Source organism: Botrytis fragariae (assembly GCF_013461495.1).
Source record: "Botrytis fragariae strain BVB16 chromosome Unknown tig00000012, whole genome shotgun sequence".
NCBI classification, from domain to species: domain Eukaryota; kingdom Fungi; phylum Ascomycota; class Leotiomycetes; order Helotiales; family Sclerotiniaceae; genus Botrytis; species Botrytis fragariae.
The window spans coordinates 2483267-2496616 of record NW_023500989.1 but is presented as its reverse complement, the minus strand read 5'-3'; the positions used below and the strand labels follow the sequence as shown (position 1 = coordinate 2496616).

The 13350-nt window shown below is 42.9% G+C and overlaps 4 protein-coding genes across 4 annotated transcripts; all 4 read right to left on the bottom strand.

Moving 5' to 3' along the window:
- Positions 1-296: 296 nt before the first annotated feature.
- On the bottom strand, positions 297-2335 carry Bfra_002990 (putative endo beta- protein; the record flags this gene model as incomplete). Its single annotated transcript, XM_037333403.1, has 5 exons — positions 297-1167; positions 1244-1693; positions 1758-1818; positions 1871-1903; positions 1960-2335. The coding sequence occupies 5 exons, from the start codon at positions 2333-2335 to the stop codon at positions 297-299; spliced, it is 1791 nt and encodes a 596-aa protein (XP_037195531.1).
- Positions 2336-3777: 1442 nt separating this feature from the next.
- On the bottom strand, positions 3778-5544 carry Bfra_002989 (putative acyl- dehydrogenase protein; the record flags this gene model as incomplete). Its single annotated transcript, XM_037333402.1, has 3 exons — positions 3778-4271; positions 4322-5063; positions 5116-5544. The coding sequence occupies 3 exons, from the start codon at positions 5542-5544 to the stop codon at positions 3778-3780; spliced, it is 1665 nt and encodes a 554-aa protein (XP_037195530.1).
- Positions 5545-6318: 774 nt separating this feature from the next.
- On the bottom strand, positions 6319-7436 carry Bfra_002988 (putative aldose 1-epimerase protein; the record flags this gene model as incomplete). The annotated part of the gene is made up of 2 exons (XM_037333401.1): positions 6319-6823; positions 6892-7436. The coding sequence occupies 2 exons, from the start codon at positions 7434-7436 to the stop codon at positions 6319-6321; spliced, it is 1050 nt and encodes a 349-aa protein (XP_037195529.1).
- A 1060-nt stretch (positions 7437-8496) lies between these two features.
- On the bottom strand, positions 8497-11443 carry Bfra_002987 (putative glucose-methanol-choline oxidoreductase protein; the record flags this gene model as incomplete). The annotated part of the gene is made up of 5 exons (XM_037333400.1): positions 8497-9066; positions 9119-10697; positions 10785-11064; positions 11165-11305; positions 11425-11443. 5 exons carry the CDS (start codon positions 11441-11443, stop codon positions 8497-8499), a joined length of 2589 nt encoding a protein of 862 aa, XP_037195528.1.
- Positions 11444-13350: the final 1907 nt, after the last annotated feature.

The window sequence follows — 13350 nt, the reverse complement described above, 5'->3', positions numbered from 1 at the left end:
GAATAGATGGGTTGGGGTATTGAGGTCAGATGCTGATGTGAATGAAGTGTATATGTCAACCTTCATATGCATTAAGTTAACAGCTTTACTTCTCCTACCAAAGTATCTGAGGGTAAATTGAAGAATAGTAATATAATCACAAGGGATTGAAGACAGCTCCCACAAGATGCCCCAATTATCGACCAAGATGAATAAAATCAACTCTTCTATAAAATAAAACTCCATTATACAACATAAACATTTATAACCCAGCAATCTTTAAATAATCCCAGCCATAACCATTATCATCATAATCTCTACATCATAATCACGCCCCCAATAACAACCATCGCCCCCCAAACCAATAGCCCTCCACCAACCACCTCCGCCGCACCCCCCTCAAAAGCCACCACATTACCCTTATCCCCCAAGCTCAACCCCGGCGTCGGACTAGCTACTGATCCCGCCGTCTCATTCCCATTCCCCGCCTCGTCGGGATAAAACGGTTTCGCCACAATCACCCGAGACGGGTTTTCCGTTCCCAAGGCCACATCCTCATCCTCATCTCCCGTCCACGCAAGCGCCTGTTTAGCAAGTCCCCGAAGCTGTCCCTTCAATTCATCTTTTGCCGCATTGAGATAATTCTCCGCATTGATATCGAGATCGAAATCGGGGATGCCGCCAGATCCGATACCGAGGAGTTCGAAAGCGGGGGTGACGCTGGGGAGGGCGGGAGAAGCGGGAATGAGGTTTGCGAGATCGTTGGTGGGGTTTTCTATACAGGTGAAGGCGGGGGTTAGCGGACATTTACCACCGCTGCCACAATTGGGGTATTCGGGATCATAGGTGGGTTCGGGACGTGGAGGAGGAGTGCAATTACCTTCGTCGCCGAGGTCGCCGATGTTTCCGACGAAATCGGAGATATGGTTGAGAATAGAGTCGTCTTCTGGGATGGGGTTATTGTTACCGATAGGTTGAGAGGGAGGCTGACCGACTGGTGTGTTGATTGGAGTTGCGGGGGTAACAGCTGGAGCTGGAGGATTTTGTGATTGCTGTGGACCGACAGGAGATACTGGTGGTGCTATAGCACTGGGAGAAGGCGCTGGTGCTGCGGATGGAGCGTTGGAAGGTATAGGGCTGGCGACATTTCCAAGTTGATATATCTTAACTGATTTGACTAGCCAGTATCTAATTTTATCACATCAGTCTCTTGTCTTTTCTCTTTTAAAAGCAAGAATAGAAAGATACAAGGAAATCAACTCACTGATCATCAAAAGCCTCTGGCTTACCCGCCACATAATCCACACAAGTTGCCGCTTTTGATCCACAAGTAGCGTCACTTGACCAAACGGCACTTCCCCAATCTCCACAGAACGTCGTATCAAAAATCAATCTATTTTCTTTGAAATGAGTATCGATATCACAATCACCTTCGAAATTTGAAACTGGAGTTCCCCATTTACTTGGATCGGGATTTGGTCCGTTGATATCTGTGGGTGCTGTTCCGGCTGGGAAGAAATAGACGCGGATGTGGGAGGAGGTCCATTCCATGGCATAGATACCACCGCCATTGAGGTTAAATCCTCTGCCATAGCTGTTGGTACGTGTATCACTGATTCCGCAACCAACACTGACGGGGTTGGCGAAGTTGTTGCAGTTGGCGCTTTGAAGAGTACCGGTTTGTCCAGAGCCAGCGACTGAGCATGTTGACCCACTTTATTCATTCGTATTAGCGAAACTAATTCAGAGTGATGCTTATGATTTGAAGGGATACTAACGAGTGTAATGACATAAGATTGTGGTTCTGGCTATTCACACCCTCAATAATATCAATTTCCCCTAGAATTGTCATTAGCAATTGACACCTCCCTAAAGATGTAATACAACATACCATTATATGGCCAATTATTACCCACAGTCCACACTGTAAGAATAGGTTAGTCCAATATCCATTAACAGCTACCGAAGCCAATGACTTACTCGCTGGCCATGAACCACAGGCTCCACCAGGCATATGACCCAAATCCGCGATGAAAAGTCCATGAGTCCAACTCTTTTTACTCTCAATTCTCACGCTATTTCTTCCCGGTCCACTAGGATTCAATACCGTCTTGGAATCAACTCCCATATAAACCCCATCACTTCTCACAGATATCAATCCTTGCTGAGATGCAGCACTCTCACTCACATACGTAACAAAACCATGAGTTGGATCTGGCGCTGTAAAGAAATCAAAGGCATAAAAAAAAGTGTTGCCACTATAGCTTTCTTCTAATTGGTATCCTGTGATTGCCGTAATAGAAGTTATGAAGCTAGAGATGGTAAGGCATCTCAAAAAGAGTGATGAGGTTGCCATTTTGGACTATCTTCAAATGTATGAAGGAAGAAAGGAGGTGAAAAAAACGAAATGAGGAGAAACGAGTGACTGAATAAAATGCAATATTATAAGATAATAGGAAGAATGAGCTTATAAGAGGCGGGGATTAGAACACATTCTTATGTTCTTCATATTTACTTGTGAGACTACTAGACTCAGGCCAAGTGTTGCCATAGCCACTGGTCTCCGTTGCCTCCAACCCATTAGGCATTGATTGATATGTTGGGAGTATTTTTGAAATCTTCTCGGAATGAAACTCGCATTCCTAGAGATATTACATTTGTATTGGTCACCGGAGAATGTTCCGTTCCTTCTAGTTTCCACCAACCGAGCAAAGGGGTCGAGAAAGCGGAGATTCGGAATGCACCATGTGAAGAATGAAGGGGGAATCAATAAACGTATATATCGAATGTACTACCATATAACATGTACTTTCCCTTGGCCTTGCCTCCTGTTAAGATTAATTACTGACTTCATCGATGTTCCAATTTCGCACGTTACAATCTCGCCCATTGAAGTTTGCTTAGGAAGAACGGGATGATTTGGCAAATCTTCGAATAAGACATAAACTCAATTGATAGCATAGAACGCGGCAAGAAAACTCGAAATCCTCCATATGTTCCATGTAGATCTGGTCTAGAACAGAGTTGGTTGCCAGGTGAGGCATACCTAGGACTTGCCCTTGGAGTTACCTTGAGCATGTGAGACATTTGAGCGATCATCGAAGTAGACTACATAGATCATCAATTGCCCTGAGCAACGAGTAGACTTTGTCGATGATCTTCGTATGGAGAGAGCATATCGTGGCTTAAAGAAAAGCGCTCGAGTTTCGGAGTTCGAGAATGACGGTCAAAATCCATCTATCACGTGCCTCGAGAATTTAGAAATTATGTTGCACATCTGCAATCTTCACCTTTGCAGATTCATTTACGTCTGTAGTTGCAGCTTCAATATTCGTTCCGTCAATACGAAACAAAACCAACATGCTTTGAGACTCATATCGTACGTCACGTGTGATGATATCCCAAGTCTTTGTTGCATATCTACAACATTGTCCCGTTGATTTAATTCCATGAATTCCTCTCGTCTATCTTCGATATTTTCCGGGCTTTAGATTTGAGATTCTGGGGACACGTGTTGAAGAATGGGTTTGAATGAAAGCTCCTGTATACACGAGTCGAGAGTAGATATTTATATATCCATACAGTCAGCCAGTTGCACGATGATAGGAAACCCGACTTTGTAATGCGAATATAATGTTATAAACTAAACAATCTCCCGAATCCCTATCCAAGCTCCAACACCGGCCAAAATGCAAATCCTCGATCTTCGATTTATAATACACAAAAAGATCATTTTGTCTTCCCTCTATCCTAACGAGAGTACAATCTGTTGCATGGGGCTTAATTAATATCTCTCTCTTACAATTTCATTCCCAACGCTTTTCCGACTCTCAAACTCTGTCTGATACTCAGATCCAACATTATCTCCTCACTTCCTCCGGGAATAGCATAAGCTCTAACGTCTCGGTAAAGTCTCTCCACCTTTCCACCTTGTCCACCACGACTATAACTCAAACCTCCAAAGATTTGACTTGCCTCTCTGGCACAGAATTCAAAGGTAACAGTAGCTTGAGCCTTGAGACCTGCGATTGGCCCACCAAGTCTCAACATAGCTTCTGTCTCTCCCATCTTTGAGCATTGGTAAATGAGAGATTCGAGCCAAGAATATGAGGCTTCGATTTGACGCGCCATGTGAGCGAGCTTGAGACGAATAACAGGGTGGTCAATGAGTTTCTTGCCAAATGTGCGACGTTTATGTGCGTACTTCACACATTCCTCATAACAGACACGGGAAAAACGGAGACATTGGATGATGATACCGATTCTCTCATGATTGAAGTTTGTCATGATGACTATGATATTGTTAGCGGAGTTTCAAACACAGGATTACGACAAAACTCACCTTTGAAACCTTGGTTCTCCTTTCCGATAAGATTTTCAACTGGAACCTTCACATCCTCAAATGTGATGTATGTAGTTCCACTAGACCAAACACCTTGACAATCCATCTTTCTCGTGCTAACGCCACCAGCCGATCTCTCGATGAGAAGAACGCTGACACCATTCATGCCATCCTTTCCGGTTCTAACCGCAGTTGTGAAATAATCACACCAAATACCATTAGTGATCCATTTCTTTTCACCATTGACGATATAATGTTTTCCATCTTCCGTCAACTTAGCCTCACAAGTCAAGTTTGCGACATCAGAACCAGCATCAGGCTCCGTAATAGCCAAGCAAATTCTCTTGTCACCGTTCAAGATCCCTGGTAGAATTCTCTCGACCAAAGGTTTCTTTCCAAACTTAACCAGAGGCGGACAACCAATTCCGAATCCTCCGATAACATTCCACACAAATCCACCACTTGCCGCACGCGACAATTCATCTGTGAGAAGCATTTCATGGAACAAATCCCATTTCTCGGGTGCCACACTCTTGATTCTATTCTCTGTATATTGAGTTGGATAATGCATACCCATCAATCCAGCCAAATATCCTCGAGTTCCCATCTGTTTGTAGATTTCCTCTGGGACTTTTCGTGCCTCGTCCCATTCACCGACATTTGGTTCGATTTCGGCCGATACCCATTCGCGGATTTCTTCGCGGAGAGCAGCGTGTGTCTCATTAAAATATGGTGAGTGGTACTGTTTTCACATTAGTATCATTCGCAGATTTACGAGAGTGGAAAAAGCATACACCCTGGTACCACGATGGATCCGCAAACGGAATCAAATCACCATACGGATCCAACGGTTCCGATTCCTCTTCAACTTGCTTCGCAGCGGCCGTTGGAGCCGGCACAACCGCACCACTTTCCGCCTGTGGCTTGACTGCTTCTTTTGCTGGTGGAGGAGTCGCGGGTGGTGTTGGTGGTGCTGCGGCTTTCTTTGTGTCTAATGATCCCACCTGTAGCTTTGCCTTGTATTTCTTGAGAATACCTTCATTGTGGTATTTCCAGAATTGTTTCGAAGCATCTTTTCCAGCAACTCTTGTAAGAATCTTTTTACCACCTGGATGGTCGTCTTGGAATTTGGTGAGATCATAAACATCTTCATCTACGACAATGAAGAGATCATCGGGCTTATTGTGCGATGCAACATCACTTTGACTGAAAGTCTTTGACATTTTTCTATATGTGTTGGTTCGTATTGTATAATTTGTTAATGTAAGTCTTACAATCAATGTAGATGTATTGATTCTAGACAGTAAATAAAAACAAAAAAGTAAGGGGATAGGAACAAAGTAGGTGAGGTGTGAAGGATGAGATGTTTTTATTAATTATTCGGAGATGCGACTCGCTTTTGTTTGACAAGCAACTTTCTCTTTCACATGTCACTCTCACTTCCAACATACATCGCATGCAATTCTTGATTCAGCTACACCCGTCTTCCGTTACCACCCAATTTAATATTGCATTTAAACTCTCTTCACCCCGGATTTTCTCCATCTTCTACAAGTAAATCCTATCACCTGCCATCCGGAAACACCTCATGTGCACTCTGTCTTACGATTTCCCATTATATGATTGGTCAATACATCGCATTTGACATGTGAAATCCTACCGGTTGCACTTAGCGCTGGTACCCGGATGCCGAGGTATATTCACTAACGCCGAAAATATAACACACGTGACTGTTCTCGGTATTTCTTGAGACTCAATTCATTCGAATGGACTCAGATAAGTGCACTTGAAGAAACTCTCAGATAAAGTACCAAGTTTCACCGGATTCTTCACATGTCATGCATGCCGCTCGATTCGACTCGGGAGGGAATCCTAATATGCTATGATATTTTGCTAATGAACGCTCAAGTCAAGTACGAGTCAAATACTAACTTTTGGCCGTGCAATGTTGCTTCAAAAAATCCTCCCAATGATATCGAGCGCATCCGTTCCACTATTTAAACTTCAGACCACCCCTTATAAACAATTCTACTTCCATAAACTTGTCCCTTCTTGAGCAATACTTGTCCTCTCCATTTTTCCTCGTTAATTGCATTAACATATCGACTTGGCTCAACACAGAATCCACTTCTAGCTCCTCTAGCCTCAAGTCCCTCAACTGCTGGTACGTCGATGTATTTTCCAGTGTAGAATTGGAATGCGGGTTCGGTACTCAAAACTTCCAGATGGATACCAGTTTCTGGATGAGAAGCTTTGACTAATGTAGTGAGAGGCGAAGAACGTGTATCGAGGGGAGTAGATTCGGATTTCGCATCCACGATGAAACAGTCATCAACATTTGGTTCCTCAGGTCCCAATGTAAATTCCTTATTAGGCGTAATGCTCTCATATGGCTTTGGTCCAGAGGTAGGAATCCCTCCATCGTCGACTGGTAAGTAGTCGTTGGTACATAATGTGACTTGTGTACCTTCGATTGTCGATTTGCCAGTAAGGTTAAAATACCTGTTATAACATTAATTATCTCTCTTCCGAGAAACTAAAAATAGTTATTTCAGATGACGACTACTCACGAATGATTGGTGACATTGACAACTGTCTCCTCAACTCCCTTTCCATCATCCACCAACTTGACCTCATATTCCATACCCAACACTCTGACTTCCTTACCATCGACCTTTTGTTTTCCAGTAGTATAAACCACACTAACATCCAACGTTCCGGGATAACCTTCCTCGCCATCTTTATCCCTCAACGTAAACTGCACACTCTCGCCTCCCTCCAATCCCTCCACGCCCGGGATTTCTCTCAAACCAACCAACTTTGGGCCTTCCCAAACACGTTTGCCCCATCCCTTTACACCACCATGTAAAGCATTCACCCCATTATTCTGCGCAAGAGTATAAGATTTTCCATTCAAAGAATTAATTTTCGCATTAGCGATACGATTCGCCACTCTTCCGATCGTTTCACCAAAAAATGGCTGATTGTGTTTTTGATATAGCTCTGCGGTTGGAAATGATTGGACAATATTCACCGATTTGTCTTTTGTGGGGACGAGGAAGCTTTGGATGATGGCTCCCAAAGGGAGGAATTCGAAATCTGCATTGAGAGGCATTTTGATATTTCCGTTTTGATACTTGAAGAATGGAGGATTGAGATGAGTGTGAAAAATTCAAGATGATGTAAATAGAGATTTCCTTTACGAGAAGAAAATTAGTGAGGTCATATGAGGAAGGAGGGGTAAATGTGTCTTCAGCCTGATTTCGAGAGGAGGTGGGGTGAATCTATATGGGGAAAGTGGGGGTGGGTTATCCATAGAAAGCTGTTTCTCCGTCTAAGTATGATTAACTGGAGGCTGGTTTTAGATGAATCTTGGGTACTTTCCCTAGATGATATTAATCCATACACTTCATGTTCAATTTAAAAGTCTCAAGAGAATATTGAAATGTTTCTCTAGAATTCAGATATCAATTTTGCGAACGTCTTCTCTTTTCAACGAAAAGGCTGTGGAAAACTATCTCATAGATCATTTAAAGCTCATGGTAATGTTTCAGCATCTTATGAGAATTACTCCGATCTTATATGATATCTGTGATGACAGTGTTACGACATTGTTGAACGAAACAAAATTCCGAAATGCAGTGGTTAGTGTCTCGCCAAATTCCTGAACATTTAGCGCTCCTGCCCCTATTTCGCTTCCGAGATTAATTCCTTTTGAAAAATCGGCATGTTCTTGCGTCCCTCATTAATTTTCTGAAGCTTCTGTATCAGAGTATTTTTCAACTGATCCCCACTAAATTCAATATCAAAACTAATTGCTGGTAGCATCCAGGAATCTATGATCGAAAGCCTAACGTTCTTACGAATAAATTCGTCCGTGTCGTAAGTACTCAGTTCTGATTCTAAATGCGTATAGATGAACCTCTCAAGCCTCATAAATGACATACTGGCAAAGCTTGCAGTTCGTACTCAGTTACCGGATAGTATAGGTACGTGAAAATAGGACTGCCCGAGCTTCTGATGCACCACTGGAAATCCAAAATGCAAATCCTATGGTTAAGTTGTGTCGGTAATAATATCCCGAAACTTTCCCTCTCATCTTTGCTTGTCGTTATAAAATGGGTAAGGTCATTTGTAGTTCATCTAATAGAAGTCTAAGCATCACTCACGGCTTTCTAATGGTAATTCGGGTTAAGCCTGCTTTTTCTACTGCCCATATAATCCTGATTCGTATTGGCCTCATAATCCTGATTCGTACCCTCCCTGTAATCATTATTCGTACCGGTCTCATATAACCAGGGGTACGAGCCTTGGTTACTCGTACCGGTCTCATCTGTCTCTGGATACGGGTGATAGTAATTCGTAACGGTCGTATATGTTGAGGGATACGAGCCTTGGTTATCTGTACCGGTCGAATATAGTGAGGATTGCGAGCGAGAGTATTGTGAGGAAACACTAGGCCAGAGGGCATTATTTGTACCGCCCACGTTCCTGTTCTTTTGCTTTCTATTCAAGGATCTGCGGGAAAGAAACCATTGTGCGATCCAGTTGGGACATTCTGCAGTTGGACGAGCAAGGTTCCAATAAGAAGACGTTTTACCAGTGCCAATTCTATCTAATAATCGCATGGCTCCGTCCCATGATTGTTCTGTGAAATTCCATACATTGTAAGGCGATTCGGTTTCGCCATTGATTAGGTGAGTTGTGTCAGAGATTAGCCATCGATAAATGACATCCGTTTCTTTCTACACATCTGTAAGTATCAAATCTGGTGCGTAACTCAAGAAAAGTTCTTACCTCCATTAGTGCATATGTTTCAGAATCTATGTGAAGATACTTCATAAGCACTTCTTTGGTCTCGGACATTGCTAATGGTTCCAGCACACTTTCAAGTGGAGCCCCATGTCTCTTCATGTGACGATCACGGTTATCTTGGCTTACAAAAGACCTACCACAACCAATGAAGTGGCAAGCAAATCGAGGAATGGGGGCGATATTATTGACGGAACGTCCAGTAAGAGGAGCTGTAGGCATAGCTGCCCGGTTTGTTTGCAGGTTTAGCCATCCAGATCCTCGAGTTTTATCATTCTTATTTGAAACCCTATCCGCGAGGGTACCTGTACTCTTGACAGATAATTTATGAGATTCCGCAACCCAATCATCCATCTTTGTGAGCTGATCATTTTTTCTGGATTTGTCGATCGGTTTATTAACAATTTCAGACGCAAATTTCCGTTCAGATCCGTCCTCTTTCCGGTATCTTGCACTTTCAGTTCTCGATAAACTTGTTGGAGGAGCTTGGCTAGGAGTGTAGGTTTTAGCAGCCGTGGTTGAATAATGATATGACGAACTAGAAGGGTAGGGAGAAATTTTATCGAAGCCAGAGACATAAGGGAATGGTGTTTGCATTGAGCTCATGGTTGTATAGGCTGAAGGAGGTGATTCATCACTCATACGGGCCGGCGGTTGCTGTTTCGTCTTCAATGACTGATAATTATCGCTTTCAGCAACTTCTAGCGGTGAACAAGTTGATGCAGAAACTATTCTTATGTTTGGCTTTTTCTTGATGATACCTACAAGATTGAAGGCCGGATTCTTTCCAAGGCAAACCCACATTGGTGTTGGCATAGACACCAATATTAATGTTGAAAAGCTGCTGAATCCAGCTTCGATAGTAACAGAGTTGGCAACAACAGGCATCATGCGAAGCCATTCAGCGAAGAGATCGGCAGATAATTCTGGAGTCAGATCCTCCTTCAGTCTCACACTCAGTAAGATCCTCGGAAATTGATCATCGGCAGAGTGCAGGCTTGACATAGGTGATGAACCAGAACCTTGTTCAGAATCTGTCCTTTCATTGCTCTCGGATGAATCGGGACTTTGCGAACCCAGTGATTGGAAAGGACTTCGGAGTGATATTGGCTCCAGAAATTGGAAAGGATTTTGGAGTGATATTGGCTTCCGCTTTAGCTTTGGGTTTACTGAAAGCTGTATGCTGGATGGTAAAGCTTGATTTTGAGTAAGAACAACATGCAGTGGAGCTTTCTGCAATTCTCTACCTTCAGGCATCCAGTTTTGTAGTCGACATAGTATTCTATTGTACAGGACCGCTGCAGTAAACTTCGGATATGCGCTCAACAGACGTAATTCTATTGTCAAGGCATGGGTGAATGAATGGCGTCCAACGCCATTTGCAACATCATTGAAACCACAAGCAGCGATGAGCTCTGTAGTCCCACATCCATCTCCTGTGTTAGCAGTGCCCGAAGAGCAACAGTCAAGTAATAGTAGAACGTCGGATTGTGCTTCTTCCAAGGAATTTTGAATCCCGCCCCATTTTACCATGCCGAAACTAGGGTCTCGGGGATTAGAACGACTAGGTACAAGAAATGTTAGTTTGAGAAGGCAATAGTAGGAAATTTCTCAAGCAGTGTATCGTAGGAAATATTTACTAATCACTTACCTCGCCCAACAAGGCTGCCGATTTTGAGCTAGCATGCCATGACCGCCATAATAAACAATCTTCAAGTCTTCCTTGCTATCTTCACCTAGTTCCACAAAGTCCAAAATCTTTTGATTCAACTTTTTGTGGCTTCCGCCGCTAGGGATACGATATATCTGGACATCGTAATTGTAGATGGAAGCTAAAACAACGCCTAATTCGTGTACTTCTAGCGAAACAGGTAATTGCGGGTCTTCGTCCTCCCATAATATGAGAAGGGCATAGACTCGGGCATATTTGACTACAGCACTTCCAGTCAACAATATTTTTCCGACAATTTTAGCATTGAGGCAATTAATGGTTCACATGGATTTAGATGTTGAGTGATGTGTATTACTTACTCTTTTGATCATTGGGGTAGGCCGCATTAGCAGCTCTTTGTACCTTTTCACCAAAGTCGCGTAAGGTGATATGATATTGTAGTTGACTCAAATCATGAGGCTCAATTGGAGGGCCAGAAAAGACGTCGTTCATTTCAGTGTCTGTCATTGTTCCGTACAACTTCGATCATTAAAGTTTCAAAGCACGATTTTGATGTTGAATGTTTTATTTTGGGCTAAGAAAAAATCAATCTGCAGTCAGCCTCATCTCACTAGCTTACCCGAATCAGTAGGTGGCATCAGCCTAGGAACTGGTTAATCTTGTGACCACGCCACCTTTTTGAAAATCACGGATTTCGAAGCAGACTCGAAGGGGAATTGCTAGTGGTCAATATAATACGCCCTTAACTCTGAAACACACTGATTTAACCCTAACAATCAATAGGAGGGTCAAGTTAATAAAGGTATTGTGAGATTATTAACGGAGTCTAGGTTGGAAAGCTTTAAGGTGATTTTTTGAGCTAACTGGGCAAAATTGGAATAATATTTACCTATGGGTTCCAGAGATGAATGTATGACAAGCATTGAGCTGACACCGAATCATACCCTTTACTATTTCATCGACCTATGATATTTTCTCTCCGAATTCCACACCTATCTTGCGCAGAGGTGCACTCAAGCAGATATTCAATGATACCACCATAAATTGAGCCTCGCATTCCTACCTGCAAAACGTACTTTCATCGTCATAATCAGTCTCATATAATTATTTGCAACCTGTCCTCTTGTGGAGCAATCGCAAAGCCATAACAGGAGCAGTCGGCCTAGAATGGCTGGGACCGTAATTAGTACTTATCATCAAAGCCCACGGGCTTGTATTGAACGGATCAAATATAAAAATCCCCTAGCTTTCGCAATAGGAGACAATAAACCAACCATTGTTAGATTTGCAGTGATGAAGAGATATGTCTTGGTGAAGCAGCAATCGTGTATTAAGAATCATGTGAAATTTCGAATTCAAAGAAACCTTCTCCGCGAGCAATATGGATAAAGCAAAAGTGAAAAGAAGAATGAATGTAACGTCTCTCTATTCGTGCATTGCGATGCTGCTAACAAACACTGTACATGCTCTTCAAAAACAACTTCGGCATGTGATTTAGAAGTTTAACTCTGGTCCAGCAAAGTCTAATAACAGAAGATTAGAACGTAGAATGCGGATATCGATGCATGTATATGCAGTAGATCTGTGAATGCAGGCAATGGAGGCTCGATGCTTGTACCGGTAGCCCTATGGTAGAGGAACCCTTCGCTGATGCGAAGAATTACTCCAATGAAGGCATTTGAATTTTTATTCAAAGCTGGAAGTTCAGCCAGGTAGCATTTTAGCAAACGTACGTCATTTCTGCAGGAAAATACCCAACGCCAACGGAAGTACGCCCAAACCACTTAGTTCAACACGACGGAAGCAATATCCCACCAACGGACTCCCGTTGTGGCTCAATCAGTTGTTCAAAAATCTCACTGAGTGTCGATATTCCGACGTTTATCCGACCGGATAAGGAACCATCACCAACGAAATCAAACTTGTTTCTGAATCTTTCTTCTCTTCCGTCCTCTTCCTACACTGTACGCGTATCAACGGCGTCAACATCATCAACATCGAAGTACCCTTCAAAATCTCTGTCCAAGGATCCAACACTGCACATCTGGAAATTTCGGTGGAGTCGTCGAAAGCTTCTACCCCATGCTCTTAATGTCGTGGATCCAGCTGCAGCCCTGCAGCAACGGCCAAACACTACCATTAAGGAAGAGTTCTCGAAATCCCACAATCGAGCCATACTACCTTGAACCCTTTTACTCTCCACTCATGAGTCAACACACCATGCTGTATACTGTACGGTATCATGCTTTTTTGTCGTGTCCATATACAATTTGGCCCCGTTGTCCCTCTACCATCCAACCAATTTTTGATACAGTGGGGTACTAGAGGAAATGGCTACGACGCTAATCCAAATACGGTAGGATGTAAACAATTAAATTCATCTTGATTTGATTTCGCATATCAGGTTCAAATCCGAATTCACTTGACCCATTCTCTCTAACATTATTTCAGCCCATGTTGCCTTTAAGTTCTTGCTTTTTATTTTGTTCTTGATTCTATGAAGCATCGAGCATTTTCTTAATTCCATACGCAATACACTGTACAG